The sequence below is a fragment of the Cheilinus undulatus genome, linkage group 3 (assembly GCF_018320785.1).
Source record: "Cheilinus undulatus linkage group 3, ASM1832078v1, whole genome shotgun sequence".
In the NCBI taxonomy this organism is placed as follows: domain Eukaryota; kingdom Metazoa; phylum Chordata; class Actinopteri; order Labriformes; family Labridae; genus Cheilinus; species Cheilinus undulatus.
The window spans coordinates 36,070,029-36,087,924 of record NC_054867.1 but is presented as its reverse complement, the minus strand read 5'-3'; the positions used below and the strand labels follow the sequence as shown (position 1 = coordinate 36,087,924).

General features: G+C 38.5%; 1 protein-coding gene across 1 annotated transcript in view; it reads left to right on the top strand.

The window, feature by feature from the left end:
* Positions 1-17,896, top strand: part of pparg (peroxisome proliferator-activated receptor gamma) — a 53,379-nt gene that overhangs the window by 27,007 nt on the left and 8,476 nt on the right. The window contains exons 2-5 of the mRNA XM_041782386.1: positions 4,768-5,073; positions 5,340-5,506; positions 12,792-12,930; positions 16,622-16,821. Coding sequence (XP_041638320.1) covers positions 4,768-5,073; positions 5,340-5,506; positions 12,792-12,930; positions 16,622-16,821 — 812 coding nt within the window. The remainder of the gene's footprint in view (positions 1-4,767; positions 5,074-5,339; positions 5,507-12,791; positions 12,931-16,621; positions 16,822-17,896) is intronic.

The following is a 17,896-nucleotide window of genomic DNA, read 5'->3' as shown; positions in this document are numbered from 1 at the left end:
AATATCTAAAAAAGTCTTTAGGCCAGGTGAAACTTTCATAATGCTGGTGTTGGACCAAAGACTGGTATCTCCAAAATGATCACTTTTCATGGAATGAAAAAAAATGTATCTTTTGACATATTTTATTGGTTTAAAATTAGTTAAAACCACTGGCAGTTAAGACTGACCAATAGCACTGATTTATAAAAACAAATTAAAATCATGAAAAATTGAGATACAAGGTTTTAGCCTGATGCCTGGGATAAATAAAATAAAAAATAAAATAAAAATCAGTGACGTATTGTGTCATCTGACATTATACAGACATTTGTATCCCATTTAACCTCATAATTATCCACCAATCGACTATTTTATTTCATTTCAACTACAGATTATCTGATCTATTATCTACCTTAAATTCCTGGTTTGTATTGTGTCTCTCGCTAAAGTTTTTTTTCAACAATGTGGCTCTTCGGTAAAATAAGGTTTAGTACCACTGCTGTGGACACAGGCACGGTTCTCTGTTATTGTCTTAAATACTCATACATTAACAAGAGCACAGCAGCACTCGTGTCTCTTTTCCTCTTCCTCTTCCGTCTGATCGAGGTACATTAGATGTAGTTATTGAATACGAATCAGATCAAGAGTATGATTACCAATCCAGTGTTAAAATTTAAATGGGCCCCGGGTCCCTCTTTACTGGAAAGGTTGGGCCCCGAGGTCAAAAGGTTAAGAACCCCTGTGTTAGAGTATTATAAATGCATTATAGTTGCCATTACTTTGAAACAGCTTAAACTCGTGACTGAACTTTAACCAGTTAGTAAACTGCACAGGAATGCATGCATGAAGGGAGGCACTAGCAAACCACAATGCTAACACCTCAATGGTCATGAATATGAACATGTCAGAAAAACCAGCAATGACAGATCATTTAATTTGTCATCTTACCAGAACCTCAATCTTTTTGCTTCAGATTGCCTTACTTTAGTTGACTGTTACATGCCTTCAAACCAGCTCATAGCTTCTAACTGGCTAACTTATTAATTCACACCTCAGTTTCACTCAAAGCAATGAAAGCAACCTTACTTTCATGCTTTACTTGAACTTGAACCACTTTTTTTGCTGACTACTGGAACTAAACCAACAAAAGTTAACAGTGTATGTGGTACATGTTTTTTTTACATTTCTGTCACACACTGGAAAGACTCACTTCCCTTTCAAGACCATTCGGCGTAGATCACATGAATATGTTACCCACAAGGAAACCTTCCTTAAAGGGGAAAATTCTGCCTGTATTACTACTGCACTGACAACTGGGAGCTCCTGGATGGAAGTTGATGTCATCAGTTGTATTATATTGTAAATCAAGACCAATAATGAATCAATGCAGCTAATGAGAAAGGTTTACTCTATCATCTGATAGAGTTTTTTCATCTGTGCCATGGTTTTTTGTCCACAAGTGATTAAAAAAACAAAGTGATCACAATAATGTCCTTAAGTATGACTAACATAGATAATGTAGTTTATTATAGAAGATCTTTTATACACCTGACTGATTAAGAAATGTTTGATAATCAACTATGTATCAGTCAACCACGTAATAGTCCTTAACAAATACACTTTGAACTGCTTAAGTGAAGTTTGTCAAAAACTTCAATTTCCAGTTGAATAAAAGAACAGTGGTTTTCAAATGAACAAAAAGCAAAATCTTTTCTAAACCCTCCATTACAGATTAAGTGGTAGTGTGTGGTTTTCACTGCAGGTAGAATAGGTATTCACAACATTGCTTTGGGCTCTTCATAGAGATTATTGACAAAACACAGTGTAGAGTGCTCTGCATTTTTCCTTCTATGAGGTTTAGTTTCATCACTTGTAGGTGTTCTTATATTTAAGACTAACATCTTCATGTATGGCCCTCATTTCTCAGAAATACATTAAACTTAATATCATAAACCTTTTTTCTCTAATCAAAAGCTGAATAACACAAGTTACATTAGCAATGTATGTGGTTGGCTTTTTCTGGACTGGAGTAACATGCAATGGCTGGAATTTGTTCATTTCACCTCACTATTCTCCTCCAATGTCTAACAAACTTTGTTTGAAATTTTAACAACTGAGGAGTTTTTATTCATTTGAGTCAACAAAAAAGCTAGATAGCAGGTAGAAATCATCCTCTAGGACTTTCTGAATATTACCCCTGATTCCTTTTTCCCATTCAAAATACAAGAGATCACTAACCTAATGCTACCGTGGCTCCCAGACTTAGTCATATGAATCAACAAACCATTCTCTTTTGGCATTGTTTCTGAGGGAACAACACTGAAGCACCAAACAGATGTCTTCAATCAATCAGTTTTTATATGTATAGTGCTAATTTATAACCAAGCTTATCTCAAGACACTTCCAAAAGAGGGCAGGCCTAGACTTTATGCTTATTAAAATCTAATGCTAATCACCATGAGCCCAGCACTAGCAATACTTAGCACTGTTACAGTTGCAAGGAAAACCTTCCCTTTAACAGGCAGGAACCTCAAGCAGAACCAGAATCATGTTGCCAGCCATCTGTCGAAGATGTGCTGGGGTCTCAAAGGGTTAGGGGAGTAGAGGATCGGGGAAAAGCAGGAATGTTGAAGAGGGGGGTGTAGAAAGAGGGACAAGAGAAACAACAAAACAACAAACGGAAGACAAATTTATGGCTGTCATGGCCATAAGCGTATCTCACATCTTGTAGTATGGCTTTAACATCCATAATGATGGTCGTAATATATGAAGAACTAGCAACAACAGCCATGATTGATAGAAAACAGATCAATGCAGTATTAGCATTAGCAGCTAGGATGGTAAAGAAATAGTGACTATTGTCTCTAAGCCAGGGGTTCTAAATTATTATTAATAATTTAGCCGTTAAAGCACTGTTACTCTTAGATTCACTATTCTAGTGACGATAATAGGAGTAAAGATGATGTTGATAGATGAAACAGTTGTAGAAGGGCGGATCCACAGCAGTAAACTGTCAATGTCCATGAACAGTGTGTTTTTTTAATCATGCCATTAAGTATTATGTTATCCTGAGCCCCATGTGACTGACTCTTTGAGCTAGTTTTAAAGTGCCAGAACACTGACTGACAGCTGACTCTGGTCCTCATAGTATTGTTAAGAAAAACCAGGTGTACACTGTGCGACTTTTGCGTTGCACCACTCACTTGGATGTCAGCCCAACTTTCAACTTGATCATGCATTTATTGTCATGTAATGCACAGAGGAGGGGGACCTGATGGATAACTGCTAACCAACTAGCTGCTCCCAACTAGTCTGATGGATTTCTGGAACTTTCCCCAATTTTGGGGCACTTTTTTCCTTTGTAAATTGTCGGACAGCATCTTAAAATATTATAATGGAAGGAATGCCTTTTGGATGTGCCCTTCCTCTAATAAAGGAAATAAATGTAGACTGCCAGCTGAATATTTGTTTTACATGCTAATTGTGATTGCTGGTGATGTCATTTTTTATGTGTATGTGTGAGGGAGAGATGGTGAGAACAATTTTGTCAGTTTGTAGCTATCTGAAGCATGAAAACGAGACAGTAGATCTGACTTTAACTTGTGTGTGTGAAACTTCTCATAGAAACAGTCTGTCCCGATCTCACCTGAACAGCGTTAGCACTCAGGTCATGTAGGTTCATCAGACTGTATATCAATCATGCATGATAGTTGTGCATTGTAAATGATACAGTTAAACAGCGTGGCCTAACATTCCACCACGACCACTATAGAGTTGGCTAAAGTCCCGCTGTACACATCCTTAAGGCTTAACATGAATTACACCCAGGTCTGCCTCTTTTTGGGGTTCTTTTTGCCCTCAAGGCCTCCTTGCTGGTCCCATCACTGAAAGCTAGGAATAGGACATAGCCTGCTTTTTCAGATGGAATAAAGGAATTAAAAGTGCATCTTAAACAAAAAAAAAACTTATAAATTGGATGTTAAAAAAAATTTTCTAGCCTTGCATCTACCCCTGCAACATGCTTCATCACTTTGATTTATAGCAGTTGCCAGAGGCATTTTGGCTCAAACCACTTATGAGCCCTTTTGGAAATTTACTCAGAATTTTACTTTAAAATCAAATAAAACCTATTATACTTGCAGCAGATTCCTGGATCCCTTATCCCTTATCCCTAGAACATTATTACAAGAATTTTAGTGCCAAACCAGTTTTTGATTGAGAATCAGTAATACATTCAACACTCAGAAGATGCAGTCCATTCCACTTGTAAAACTAAATCTCACATCCTTGGCCTCAGACAGACTGAGGCTCAAACAGTCCCTGCTTTGTGTGTGCTTTGGTCGAGTAATCACACAGCGAGCCACCCAAACAGAAACAGAGGAAGACGGTGTTTGGACCCGAAGAGACATTGCTCAGTGCCAGAGTTCGTCTTGTACTCCCTGTGACACAATCCTCCTCCATGTTTACTAGATAACAGACTGACTCCAGGAATGAACCAGAGGTTTTGGGGGAGGGGGGACTCATCATGATGTAGACTGTCTGTGTTGTTAAATCTTTTTTTGCTTCTCTGAAAGAACGTATTTAATCAATTAAACTTTGCAAAATGCTAGATGAGGTCTTGGATATACTTATGTATGTTTCAATTGTAATCTCTTTATCTTTCAAATTTGTACTCCCTCTTCTCCTCTCCGGATCCTTTAGTGTTGTTTTCTTTTAACAAGGCCACATACAGTCAACAAAGGATGTTGCATCAGCTGTCACGTCACTGCCTCATCTCTCTCCCCACAGTAGACATGGTGGACACCCAGCAGCTCCTAGCCTGGCCTGTGGGATTCAGTCTGAGCGCCGTGGACTTGTCAGAGCTGGATGACAGCTCCCACTCGCTGGACATGAAGCATTTCTCCACGTTAGACTACGCCTCCATCTCCACTTCCTCCATCCCTTCCTCCATGTCCCCCCCACTCGTCTCCTGCGTCTCCTCTGCCTCCTCCGCTAGTGTGGCCTATGACCCCAGTCCACCACAGTGCGAGGAACACCTGACCAACATGGACTACACCAACATGCACAGCTACAGGACGGAGCAGGAAATGCACAGTGAGTCCAGATCTGAAACATGTAATTTAGTTTCTTTATGCTGCATACATACACACATTTTTAGTGCAGAAGCTAAAGGTGATCATTTGCAACCTTTTTTTGCTGAATTTACAAGTAAGAAAGCTTAGGTATCTAAAAGAAGTATATAAACATATGAAAAGTATTTTAAAAATTAATGTAAGAGGTAAACATAGAGCATTTTAGCTTGCTGGCTGTGTACCCCCCCCCCAGTTTTCCACCTCTCTGATAATGTTTTCCTCCATCAGACTCAATCAAACTGGAGCCAGAGTCACCTCCTCAGTACTCGGACAGCCCCATGTTCTCCAGGCACCAGGATGACACATCAGCCACAGCGTTAAACATCGAGTGTCGAGTGTGTGGAGACAAAGCATCGGGGTTTCACTACGGCGTCCATGCCTGTGAGGGCTGCAAGGTAGGACTGAAAGAGATGAGTAAAAATGGATTAAAAAACTGGAAGATCATTTAAAACAAACAGTCTGAACAAGTTGAATTGCCATTTTTCTATAGCCATTATTTCAAAACTTAAAAATAATCCATTTAATTTTCAGAAAGACAGTTTTGACATTCAGGCTAACATGATTTGCATATGTGCAAATAATGGGCAAAATTACTATACTATATTGTCCCCTGCTTTGTGACAAGTAGCCTATAGACCTTTTGCACATGATGTCACACAATCTGTCTTGCTCAGCCCCACCCCTGTCTGGACAGCAAAAGAGAGATGTTACTTACTGGATACCAGAGCTAAATGAATACTGTTTTCTTCAAATTCCCTGCGGTGATCTTTGTAGGGCACATTTTGTACAGGACTCGAAAAGCTTCTGCTTCTTCCTACTCCTGTTTTGGACTCATAAAAAACTTTGTGGGATGGACTATGAACTGTTTCATTATTGCTTTACTTTTTTTTAACTGTCCAAAATAAATTAAAAAAATAAATGAATAAATAAAAAATAAGTAAGCTTTAAAAGCCTGAGATGTCAGCACTAGATACCTGCAAATCATATCATGAAGAGACCGACTTAGCATTTTCTATTGCAGCTTCTCATTTGTAACAGAAGCACTGAATAGGCTAACGCTAACGCTAGCATGCAAAGGGTAGAACTTTGTCTGCTGCAGGATCACTGCATGTGTATGGTGAAATGCCTCTTTAAGTCTGGTCTTCACAATTTTCCCTGTTTGTGAGCCCCCTTAATTGATTCACTTTATTTGTGGCATTTATGTTAAGTAGATTAATTCTATTATGTTATATTTTGCTACTTTTAGGGCTCCCAAATGCACTTGGAATGTATTAATCTTACTATAATAAGTGGTCTGTCTGTCTGTCTGGATTTGCACGCCACACCATTGCTCCACTTGTCCTTGATGCCTCTTAGAGGTCCTCTTGGGTGTACTATAGAAAATCATATATAGTACTTGGGCACAGCTTTAATGCTGTCCTTACTATGTTGTCAGCAAATCACTTTCAACATGCACTGGCGCACAGAGACTTTGAGCCATTATGCAGTTATTTGGATTAAAAAAAACACCCCTTTCCATCCAATTAGCCTTGTTACATTTAGCATCTAATGATTAGGCTGGTAACACCATGGTGTGAATATAGTATAGATTAGAATACTGTCTGCAAGAGCTGATGCAAGTGTGCTGCAGCTTTTATGACCCACAAACTTTATGGAGATCAAGAAACAATTTCACCTCTGTATGACTTAAAAATAAATGGTGATAAACGATATGTAAATAAGGCTGGTAAATGGTTCTTTGAAAGCCATAACCTGGAGTTACATCAGTCTGAAACTCCCAGCTGCCTTTTTTTATCCATGTGTGGCACCTTTTTGCATAACAAGGATGACTGTTTTGGTTGTTTCCTCAGAGGTTTCCTTCATTCAAGGAGGAAACTTTGTGGTGGTAGTGCTTTAAGTGAATATATTAATATTACTATTCCTTTAATTAAATGTACTGTCATTCTGAATATTTAACATGGCTTGTCAGAATCTGTTGTGGGTGTGGCCAGGAGTTGGCACCACGTGCTGCAGGAGTGGTCAGAAGTCCAGCGTGAGTGGGCGGGAGCAGGATTAAGAAAAGAATTCCACACAGGGCTCTAGTCTTAGAATTCATAGAGGCCTAATGTCTTCTACCATCCACTGTAGTGAGTGAAGTCATAGCAGTCACGTGTCTGAAAAAGGTCTATAACCGGTCCTTAAGCGTACTCTGACACACCAGATCAGCTGTTTAACATATCCATTGTGTAGGATATGTTTCATATTCATATGGACAACAGTCCATAGTCTGTGTTTGGCCAGGGCAGAACCTCTGAAAAAAATCTTGGGGGTGACTAGATGAATGTTCTGTCTCTCACATTCATTACAGGCCAATCCCAGCTAACACCTACCCTCCTGGCAGTGATGATGGCAAGGCATGTAAAATACCTAAAAAGAAATATTCAATCTTTTCTCTGATGGTCATGTCTAATTTTCAAGCAGAATTTTTCAGATAATCTTTATATTCTCACTTTTTGGAGAAACACAAGCTTCACTTTAAACTCTTAGGATATGTGTTTATCATAACTTTAATTAGAACAAAAGCAGTGAAAAATAAGTGGCTTCCCTCATCAGCAGTTATGTCAGGAAATGTGAACGGGTGCAGCAGTTTCTTCTGCGAGTCTGTAAGTTTTGTTTCTCTGCCAGTCTTCCTTTTTCTGTCACCATGTGTCACTTTTCAGTGAAGCATGTTGGTGGAATAATCAAATATATAATGCATTTAGAGAAGTGTATTTTTTTCATCTATTTGATGTCTGACACTTTAACCACAAGCCCCGTATATTTTCCACTCAAGGACGGCATGTGCCTGCACAGACATACATTCAGCCCTCTAAACCCTCCACTGTTTGTGTCTCAGTATAAAGACAAATAACGAGAAGAGTGTGGGGGAAGTTTCACATTTCTGTTTTCTTTGAAATATTGAGACACCTTCAGAAGGGAGCTGTAAGTTGTTGTGATGTCTTGTAAAGATATTTATAGCCACATTTTTGTAAATTGTTCTGTTTCTGTCTCGTTTAGCAAGTCTAGAAAGTAAAAAGGCTCATCCTGAATTTAAAGACCTTAATAGAAATAGTAGATCGTATCAGGTTAGATGGCTTTTTGGAATTGAATAGAATAAAAATGTAGAAAGATTTGAACATACACCTGTGCATTAAAAAAAAATAGTTTAGCTTAGTTTATTTACCATATAGTTAACCATTAAAATAACAGATAATGCTTCCTGATGTTTACTGAATTTTATTTAAGGATATAATCAAGGTTGTTGAAAAGAAATACCTCCTTTTTAAAATAGTATTTGAGAATTAAAGTCTTTGATTCCTTTGAACCTTTATTTGTCCTAAATCACAAAAGGGAAACCTCTATGCTTTACCAAGGGGCCAAAACAGGAAGCAATGATAAGTAAATAAAACATATAATTCAGCTATTTCCTAAGCATCAGTGCTCTGTATGGTTACCTCTGATTACATGTTTGTTTTTTGTTTTTTGTTTTTTTTACCATACTGTGGTTTAATTTGACGAAAACCCTGGGTGGGCTCTCTTAAACCCACTCTGCTGGAGAAAACAAACACAATACTCTCATCCTCGTCATGCGTAAAAGTGCCACACATGGATAAATAAAAGAGCAGCTGGGAGCCTCAGCCCAAAATAATTATTTACATAATGGCTCAGCATCTCTGCTTGCAGTGCATATTTGTGGTGATTAACCTACAACATTATAAGGGAAGTATTAAAGCTGTGCCTTTTGATATATTTACAAAGTTTTAGAGGATGCAGTATATTGTGGAGCTTTAACAAAACATCACACCATTTGGCTGCATGGAGACAGACAGGTATTCAAACATGTTTATGCAGCACTGCAAACTACAGCCAACACATAATAGCAAACAAACTGATTTCTAACACCAACATGTGACACATGTCCTGTTTTATCTTGTTTGATGAGAGCACGGAGAAGTGCTTTAAAGAGAGCCTACTTTAATCAGGCAGAGCTCCAGACTAACTTTTTTACTAGGAGTACAGTGGCCCCTAACTTAAAATTTTAGGGGCGCAAGCAGAAAATTTAGGGGCGCACACTGTAAATCGACTTGCTAAGTAAATATTCACATTTCTTCTCATTTTCACTGTATTACTGTGGAGCTGCACTTTCATTACACAGGTCACGGCACATTTTATGTTTCAGACTGGCATTGTGTTTGCTCAAAGTGCCAAATTTCGTGTTCCCCGCACAGAGGTTGCGCTGGACATTTCTGTTGTCCGTCATTTTGATGGAAAGGGTCGTAAAAATTCCATCATGCCATTTTACCAACCGTCATTATAATTTCCTCTTTAATATCTGTAATATGATATAATTCAATATGATTTTATCAGTAGTGTTTAATTAATGAAGCACCATTTCTAAACTTATATTCAAAAACCATCTTTGAGGTTCTGCATTTTAATGGCACTCAGAGAAAGATGAAGACAGCAGACCAGCATTTACTCTTCATCATTTTTATGCAGTGATGGTGGAGCAACAATCCCTTTCCTTAAGCAAGCAACTATGAACTGGGCCATTTAAGAAATCACACAAAGTTTGGAGGATATTTTTAATATCAAGATGTTGTAGTTTGACGACCATAGCTGGTAACAAGTTATTAAAAGGCTGCACTGTGGAGCTGTGTGCATTGTCTACTCCACAGGAGTCGTAATCCGAAAAAACGTCACACACTCGGACCTTGCACACTGAGTCCGTTGCGTTTCTATTTGCCTTAAATGCGAAAATTTGTAGACTGTGGCAAAGTTTTTTGTACTGTGAGTCGTTGCTCTGTCACTCATTTACAGTCCCGCTGGATCCATCCTGACACAGAGCCTCATACAGCACACACTCATGCGTCATAGCACTGAGACAAATTGGAGAGATGGAGAACAGCTTTTTAATTCTGTCTCTGTTGTGACCTGCAAGTAGGCGAAACACATATGCCTTTATCTGTTAGATTTCCATGGTTGATATCTACATAATACACGGGCAAACTACGGTGGATAAAGTGAGGTTTCAGAGAGGGAGAGGGGGAGAAGGTCGGGCGGCGGTGAGTGAGCAAGAGAGAATAAAGCAACAGGTGCTGATTTGAATCATCATTCACCCATCTCTCTGTAATATTTCCATGATTGATATCCACATGATAAATGAGCAAACTTTGGTGTTTAAAGTAAGTTTTTCGGTGGTTAGCAAGCGAGGTGGAAACAGCAGAAACTCAGGAACTGGTGTACTAAGACACCTGCAGCAGAGAATCGACGCGCTTTCATTAATTTACGATGTCGAGGTCAGTGAGAGAGAGCCCACTACAAGATTTTTAATAGATTAAATAACCTCCTTGATAGTCCATGTGTGCAAAATGGTAAAGGTCTATGCATCTGTCTGTGTGTGTGCCCTGAAATGCAGGCTCATCTTCATCATTCCAGCCCGTCAGAATGACGGACAGCCTTCAAAATTGATGGAGAATATTCAGTTAACGTGACCTCTGTCCCTGCGTGTTGTGGGTATTGACAGCAGAATTTGCACTGCATTTAATTTGTCTCCCTGAAATACCTCAGCCAGGTGAACTCGTGCAGCCACTCATCCTGAAAACAGAATTTCCTGTCCTTTTTCCCCATGACCATTTCCTCATAAAACGAGTCAGACTCATTATCAGGATTTGTCTCCTCTGGCACACTAGTTTTAGTGGGGAGAAAGTAAGCACCGATAGTCCTCTTTGCAATTGTTCATTGTTTACAAGATTTATGTGAACCCTGTAGATTTGTGCGATAACCCCAAGACTCGCCTCTTTTCACATGTCGCCAACAACTGGGCTGAAGCGTGGAGCAGAAGTTTGTCAACAACAAAAACAAATTTAATAATAATAAAACAAACCAAAAAAAAAGCAAATTTACCTGTCGCACATGCGAGTAGATGAAAAATTTACTTGCACTTTCTTAAATTTTAGGGGCAAAATGCAACCATTTAGGGGCAGTCTGGAATCCTGTCAGGGATCATGAAGCTGCTGTATCATCACAACAGGGCGCGCCAAATATGTTTCCTTGTGGGCGTGTTTCAACAAAGTCTAGCTCTATCACTTTCTCTCTCAGTTATAGAGAAAAACATTCATGATCAGACAGACATACAGTCAGACATGCTGCCAAATTAAGTAGTAAGATTCCTTTCCACTTATGAACAGTTTGCTTCTGTCAAATCACGCTCACAAATCTGTAGATAAAACTGTTCTCATCAAAATACACTATTCATGCCTTCCTTGAGTAACAGTTTTAGACTGAAGTGCAAATGTGTTTTAGAAAATGTTCGAAGCTTCTTTTTACTCACAATAAAGCAATATATTTGTTTTTTAAAGAATAGTTTCAGGGTTGAAATAACTGATACTCTAGAGATAGAGAACAGTTAAGTTATGAAGCATTTACACTAAGAAAAAAAATTTGTTGATTGTTTTTGTGATATAGTTTATAGCTTTACATTGTGTTGGTATTGTCATTTACAGCAGTTTTATCATAATTTGTTTAAAACTTTGTCAAATTTATGTGCATGCTGTGATAACAGAAGCATTGAAATCAACTTGCAGTTGAATACAAGGAACTACAGAGTAACTTGACTATCACCACACAGTTGATGCAAACCTCCATGACCCTGTCAGCACCAATGAGTTGGATTTTGCTTTAACCTGCAAGGCTTTCTGTTAGTCCTACTGTACTTTCACAGGGTGAATGAAGCGAAGGTACAGTAGTCATTGTTCTGCTGAAGCCTCAGGGGAGACTCACCAGAAGATGGGGTCAGCCAAACAGGCAAACACTTAATTGTTTCACAACAGAAAACATTCTTTATTGAGGTGGAGTCTTGACCCCTTTTAACTTCCCTTTTCTTTAAATAACTTATGATTAAAAAAAGAAACATCTGTCAATCTTGCAAGAAAGGAGGCGGATGCCAAACACATCAGCCTTCCCATAAGGCCAGATGTGGATTAAAATGTTCTTTCCTTTGGTTTCTATTGTCAGCAGACACAAACAGCAGAGCCAGTAATGACTCTGAGACTGTGTGTTAGATTGTGTGTTGGGAGTTTGACCATGGCCATGTAGTTAATAGATAAACACACGCTGTCTTATGACTCCTCTGGTCCTAAGGTTGAAAACATCAAAGCACACTGAAACACAATCTACTTTTAAATACACTCATAAGCAATGTGATTGACTTCCCCACAGATTAAAAGGAGACAAGAATCTAATCTGGATCTGCCCATCAATAAATCTTAAAAAGCTCATCCAACAGCAAGAAACTTGTAGCAGTTGGTAAATGTAAAGTAGAGAATTTACAAAATAGATTTTTAAATTATTCTTTAAGAAAAGTGGACCTCTTTAACATGATCTGGTGTTTTTCGTTTGGTAGAGAGGTTAAGGTGTATAATTTGCATAGTTTGTAGTAGAAGTAAAAAAAAATTCCTCCACCGCCTTAAGATTTTCCTCTTTTTGTCTATCATGATTACTTATTTAGTTATACTCCATCACCTACTGTCTGTCAGTGTTTTGTCTTGCACAAATCTCTTGCCATTTCTCAGAAAAAAGGACATAATCATCTGCATACAGCTAAAAAAAGTGTGATGTTTTAAGTGACAAAATCTGAAGTGTCTGATTTTTTCCTCGCAGGGCTTCTTCAGACGCACAATCAGGTTAAAGTTGGTGTACGATCACTGTGATCTCCACTGTCGTATTCACAAGAAGTCTCGCAACAAGTGTCAATACTGCCGTTTCCAGAAGTGCCTCAATGTTGGCATGTCACACAATGGTAAGGTTGTGATAGACTACACACATTTTTCATTTATTTCTATGAAAGTAAAACGATCTTGTACAATTCTGGTATTTAGAGCTCAGCAGTAACAGAAGACAAATTTAGGGTAAATTCAGCTGCTTTCATTTTCATGTCCTCCCTGACAGGAACAGAACCTTTGTTGACGATTACTATAAATAAGCACACTTAGGTTAAAAGATGGTTCAGAAAACATCTCCTTTCTAACCGTCTCTTCTGTTTTTGATTCCTCTGAGAAACATCTTCACCACACTGCTGCCAATTTGGTCTCTGAGGTGTTGTGATAAGATGCACATGAACATCAGCACTGCCCCAGATGTTGCCAGTTTCTCACTATGTGGTCTCCAACCTAAACCTCACCTTTTGGTCATTGTTCAGTTCCCATCCCTTGAACACTTCATACCTGAAAGATTTTAAGCTGTGGTTGAAGCTAACTTTAAATCCCCAAAAACATCCACTTTGTTTAGATGTTTGGTGAAAATTCTTATTAATGTGAGGCTGCAAAAACTACCATCTTCTCCCACACTCAGCATCTATTTATCAGTTATTTACACATTAATTCAAATGCACTTTACTGCTTCAGCTTTGGTTTCAAATCACAAGCTTTGTTTTATTTTGAGGTCTTTGTTTACCATCAAAAAGGCTGTAATGCACAGATAATGACAAAAAAAAGGAAACTTAAGTTTTGACTTTTTCTGCACTGGCTGAGTTCTAGAAACCACTAATATATGAAGTCAACACTGCAAGTCAGCAGCACCTTAAATACTCACTAAACCTCTTATTTAAAAAAAAAAATCCTGCACCTAGTTTTAAAATTCTCCTGTGAAACACTTGTAATGATTCTGCTTTGAAATGGTCTGGTAGTTTTTGTCGGATGTCAGATGGTGGGCACGCAAAGGCCGCATTTGTTGATGTTTGCCGACTCTGTTACTTGCTTCTGTTTGCATTGGAAACATACAGTTTACTTCTTTAATTTGCAAATTTTGAAGATTCAGATTCTCATCAAATCTTCACAAAAACAAACCCTCTTAATGTGGTTGTTTTTGCCTCTCATTTGTCAGGTGATCACTTACTCAAACAAATGACAGCTGGATGGTAATGGCATGAGAAAATAAATTGATAGTAAACATAAAATGCAAAGCAAAATAATAACTCTGACCCTAGCAATGTATTGCATATTCTTAAAAACAAACTATGCAATACTTAATTTTAAAAGATTACTGCTATTTTGGCTGAACTGAATGCTGGGGTCTTACAATATTTTGATTGGTGACAGGCACACAAGATTCTAAGTTGTAAAGAAGTAAAATTTTTAGTTTTTGCATCTAAAAAAGTTTTGCATTGAAGGGTTGGTTTCAGAAGTGGTCTAGCTGCCATGCATGCTGCTTCTTTTGTCCTTAAAGTGTATGTCACGTCCATTCTTTGCCCTTATAAGGTGCAGCTCTGTAAAACAAGCTGTATTTATGGTAATATACTGGTATCTTTGATATGTGTTTGTTTCTCCACTTCTGTCTCCATCTCCTTTTTCTTCTCCTCCCACACATCATTTCTCTGCCATTCATGGAGGTGCAGCCCGCTCTTTGAGCGTCTGCTCTGTGTGGTGTTCATTTATCAATGATTGACGTCCCAGAGTGCACAGACCTCTACTGATTTCTCAAACCTGCTGTGTCACTGCAGCAGGCACGCTGCCAAACGCTGGCAGGGCGACTGGTTTGTATTATTTGAATAAGGTGTGCATCTGTCACACAGTTAGCATTACACAATCACATGCAGACTGCAGTAAATGCAGAGCACAGGCCTGAATGGAGGATAATGAATGACTTCCACTGACAGAAAGAAAATGGTTTAACCATTTCACAGGGCAGGATCAAATTACACTGAGATTACAAAGAGCATGTTTCCCTAAGGTAAAATCTAGATTGTAATGATACCTTTATCAATCATTATTGAACTGAAATAAAGGTTTATAAAATAATCTTTGATCAGTGATAGAAATCAAATGAATTACTATTTAAAATTTTGAATCGTAAATCTGCTTGAATGATCAACATTAGAAGTTAAATAAGTAAAACATGGCATTACAAAACTATGAATACACTTACATGTTAAACAGCATCTATTAATGTTGAAATGAGACCTGGCTCCTTTGTTTTGTACTTGATCGTGCGATATGCTGTAAGACCTGAAGCAACAGGGGGAAACAGGAGACAAAAGCATTGTTTGTCAGGTTTTGCACTGAGCTGTAAAAACATCATAAATGAATTGTGCACTAACATGTTATTAAAGTGGTGTAACTGTCATGACCTCATTAAACACACCCAATAAAACCCCCAATGGATTGGAAGAATTGTTAAAAATAGATGTGGTGAAAGTCCCAAATGTGGATATACTGTACTTGGTTTATCATCAAAGCCCCTTTCAGAGCATCATTCCTCCATGGCAAAGTTACGCCATTATTATCCTTTTCACATTATTCATATTCCTCTGTATTTTTTTTCCAATCTTCAACACATACATTGTGCTAGGGCTTTGCAGAGGCTCAAATGGGGATGGTGTTTAAATACCAGCAGGAGCTTCACATACAAATACTCAGGGCTGTTATCCCACTGGTTCTACCACTCAGCCTTCCTCTGTAAGGCCTCTTTCTCTACCTCAGAAGCTGGCACAAAGGTGTCCCCCTGTTTGGTGAGACGTCACAGGGGAGTAAACATCATAGTTAAAATAAGACTAAAGCTGAAAACAGCTGTGCACTATAAACATTTCAATTGTTGCCTGAAAATTTGGGGCAATTTCTTAATAATTACTAGTTGATTATTGCTGCTAACTTTCAAAGGTTTTGGCCCTGGTGTGGCCAGGCAATTATTAATTAAAAACTGATTGAATTAATTTAAGGGTTAGTTTAAAATTTTAGAACATAAGAGATTAAAAAGCCAACAACAACTCCACCTAGAAAAGTGAGGCTTAGGACTCCACAATGCCACACAGGTTTTATTCTAAAATCAGGGGAGTGCAGAGTAAAAACACAGACAAATGTAAAGGTTTACAGGGTTTAATACAGTAAAAGGAAAGATAAAAGACAATAGAAATACTTTAAAAGACTTAAAATCCTCCAAACCCGTATAAACAGGACAAGTCTTAAAATGTCCATAAAGTTCACCACCAATTCCGACCCTTAGAGCCGAACCTGTCCCGTGAGTTGCTCGTTCCGCTCTTCGGCCTGCATGTCTTCACTACCAATCTGCATGTCTGCATCTCTGGTCCACACATCTGTTCTCTCCCTCACCACCACCATTCTTGTCCTGAGGGAGTAGACAGACACAAGAGTATTCTCCTTTCTCTTTTATCCACAGCGAGCCCCCCTACAGTGTCCAAATTAATCAGGGTTGCTACTCACGGTTCTCCAGGGCCGTAGCTGTCACTACGTGCAAAGATAAAGTGCAAAGATGGTTGCAGGCTTTTTTGTAGTTTTAAGTCATGAAAATCCTGAAAATGTCTCTAGCTACTTCTCAATTGGTGGACTATACTTGCAGTTTTTTGTCACATGTAATGCATTCAGTGCATGCTTGTTTGCATTTGATCTCTCTTGCGTAGACATACATATATGCTGTGCCTGCCACCTTTGGTCCTTTTGTGCAACAATCTCAGTTTCTCTTTCTGTTTCTTCTCTCAGCCATTCGTTTTGGCAGAATGCCGCAGGCGGAGAAGGAGAAACTTCTGGCTGAGTTCTCATCTGACATGGAGCACATGCACCCGGAGGCAGCAGATCTGAGGTCTCTGGCCCGGCATCTGTATGAGGCCTATCTGAAATACTTCCCCCTCACCAAGGCCAAGGCCAGAGCCATCCTCTCTGGGAAGACAGGAGATAACGCAGTAAGAGCAGTCTTAAATACACTTTACTGGTACATCTCAATGGTAGATGTAGGACACTTTATTTTATGGTATACATAGCATACACAGTTTATTCATTATTGTTTCATATTCCCCTCTGGAAAGTATCACATGAAACAAACCACTAACTGTCGTGTAAACAATATGATGTACATTTCAACTTAAGATAGGCAGACATACCGTAAATAAGGCACACTTCATATTAGGGCCTGGGTCCACTGATGCATTTTTTGCACTGGCAGCACCTTTCTTCAATAGAAAACCAATGCAGTTTAGCGTTTGAGTGCCAAAAATCTCTCTGCATTACCATTTTTTTGCTTCCCCAGAGCACACAGTCGAAAACAGTTCAGCTTTTGGGACACATCATGCTCATCACTTTTGGAGAGTACTGTTTCAAAGTCTGTTGTTACTGCTGGGCCAGGACACAATTATTTTGTGTTTTCATTTTTTCTTGGTGTCATTGTCTTGAGTAAAGGAAAATGTAAAGTACACAGAGCTATTTAAGTAAGGCCTACAATCACTACAGAGGGTAGTAGAAGTCGGCTTCCATAGCCTGGCTATTAGCAATAAACAAGGGTAAGAAGCTCTGAAACAGAAGTTGTGGGTACTGCTAGCACAAAAAATGATCACTGTAATGTAACTTTAAATTTAAAATCTCCCTTTCTACGTGAACAGCTTGGTCAGATTTAAATTTCATTAAGTCATCTTGTCAATGAGAAATGTTAACTTTTCCATGCATTATTCACAGATATAAATGCCATAAAATAGAATGACACTTATTTCAAACAAGGGTAGTAAATCATCAGTTTCATCCCAATACGATACGATATCGATATTTTGGACAACGAAACAATATTTTCCGATATCACAAAATCTGCTATGATACAATTTCAGTTTGATTCGATATAGGGGCCTACGGTCGATATCAGGCAATATTATGCAAAAATTTCTCACAGTTACAGGAAATAAAAGTGTCTCTGCAGTTTATTAATGACAGGTCTCTATTTTTGATAAAAACATCTCTTTAACAAAACAACAAAGACCTGATTACCTTTAA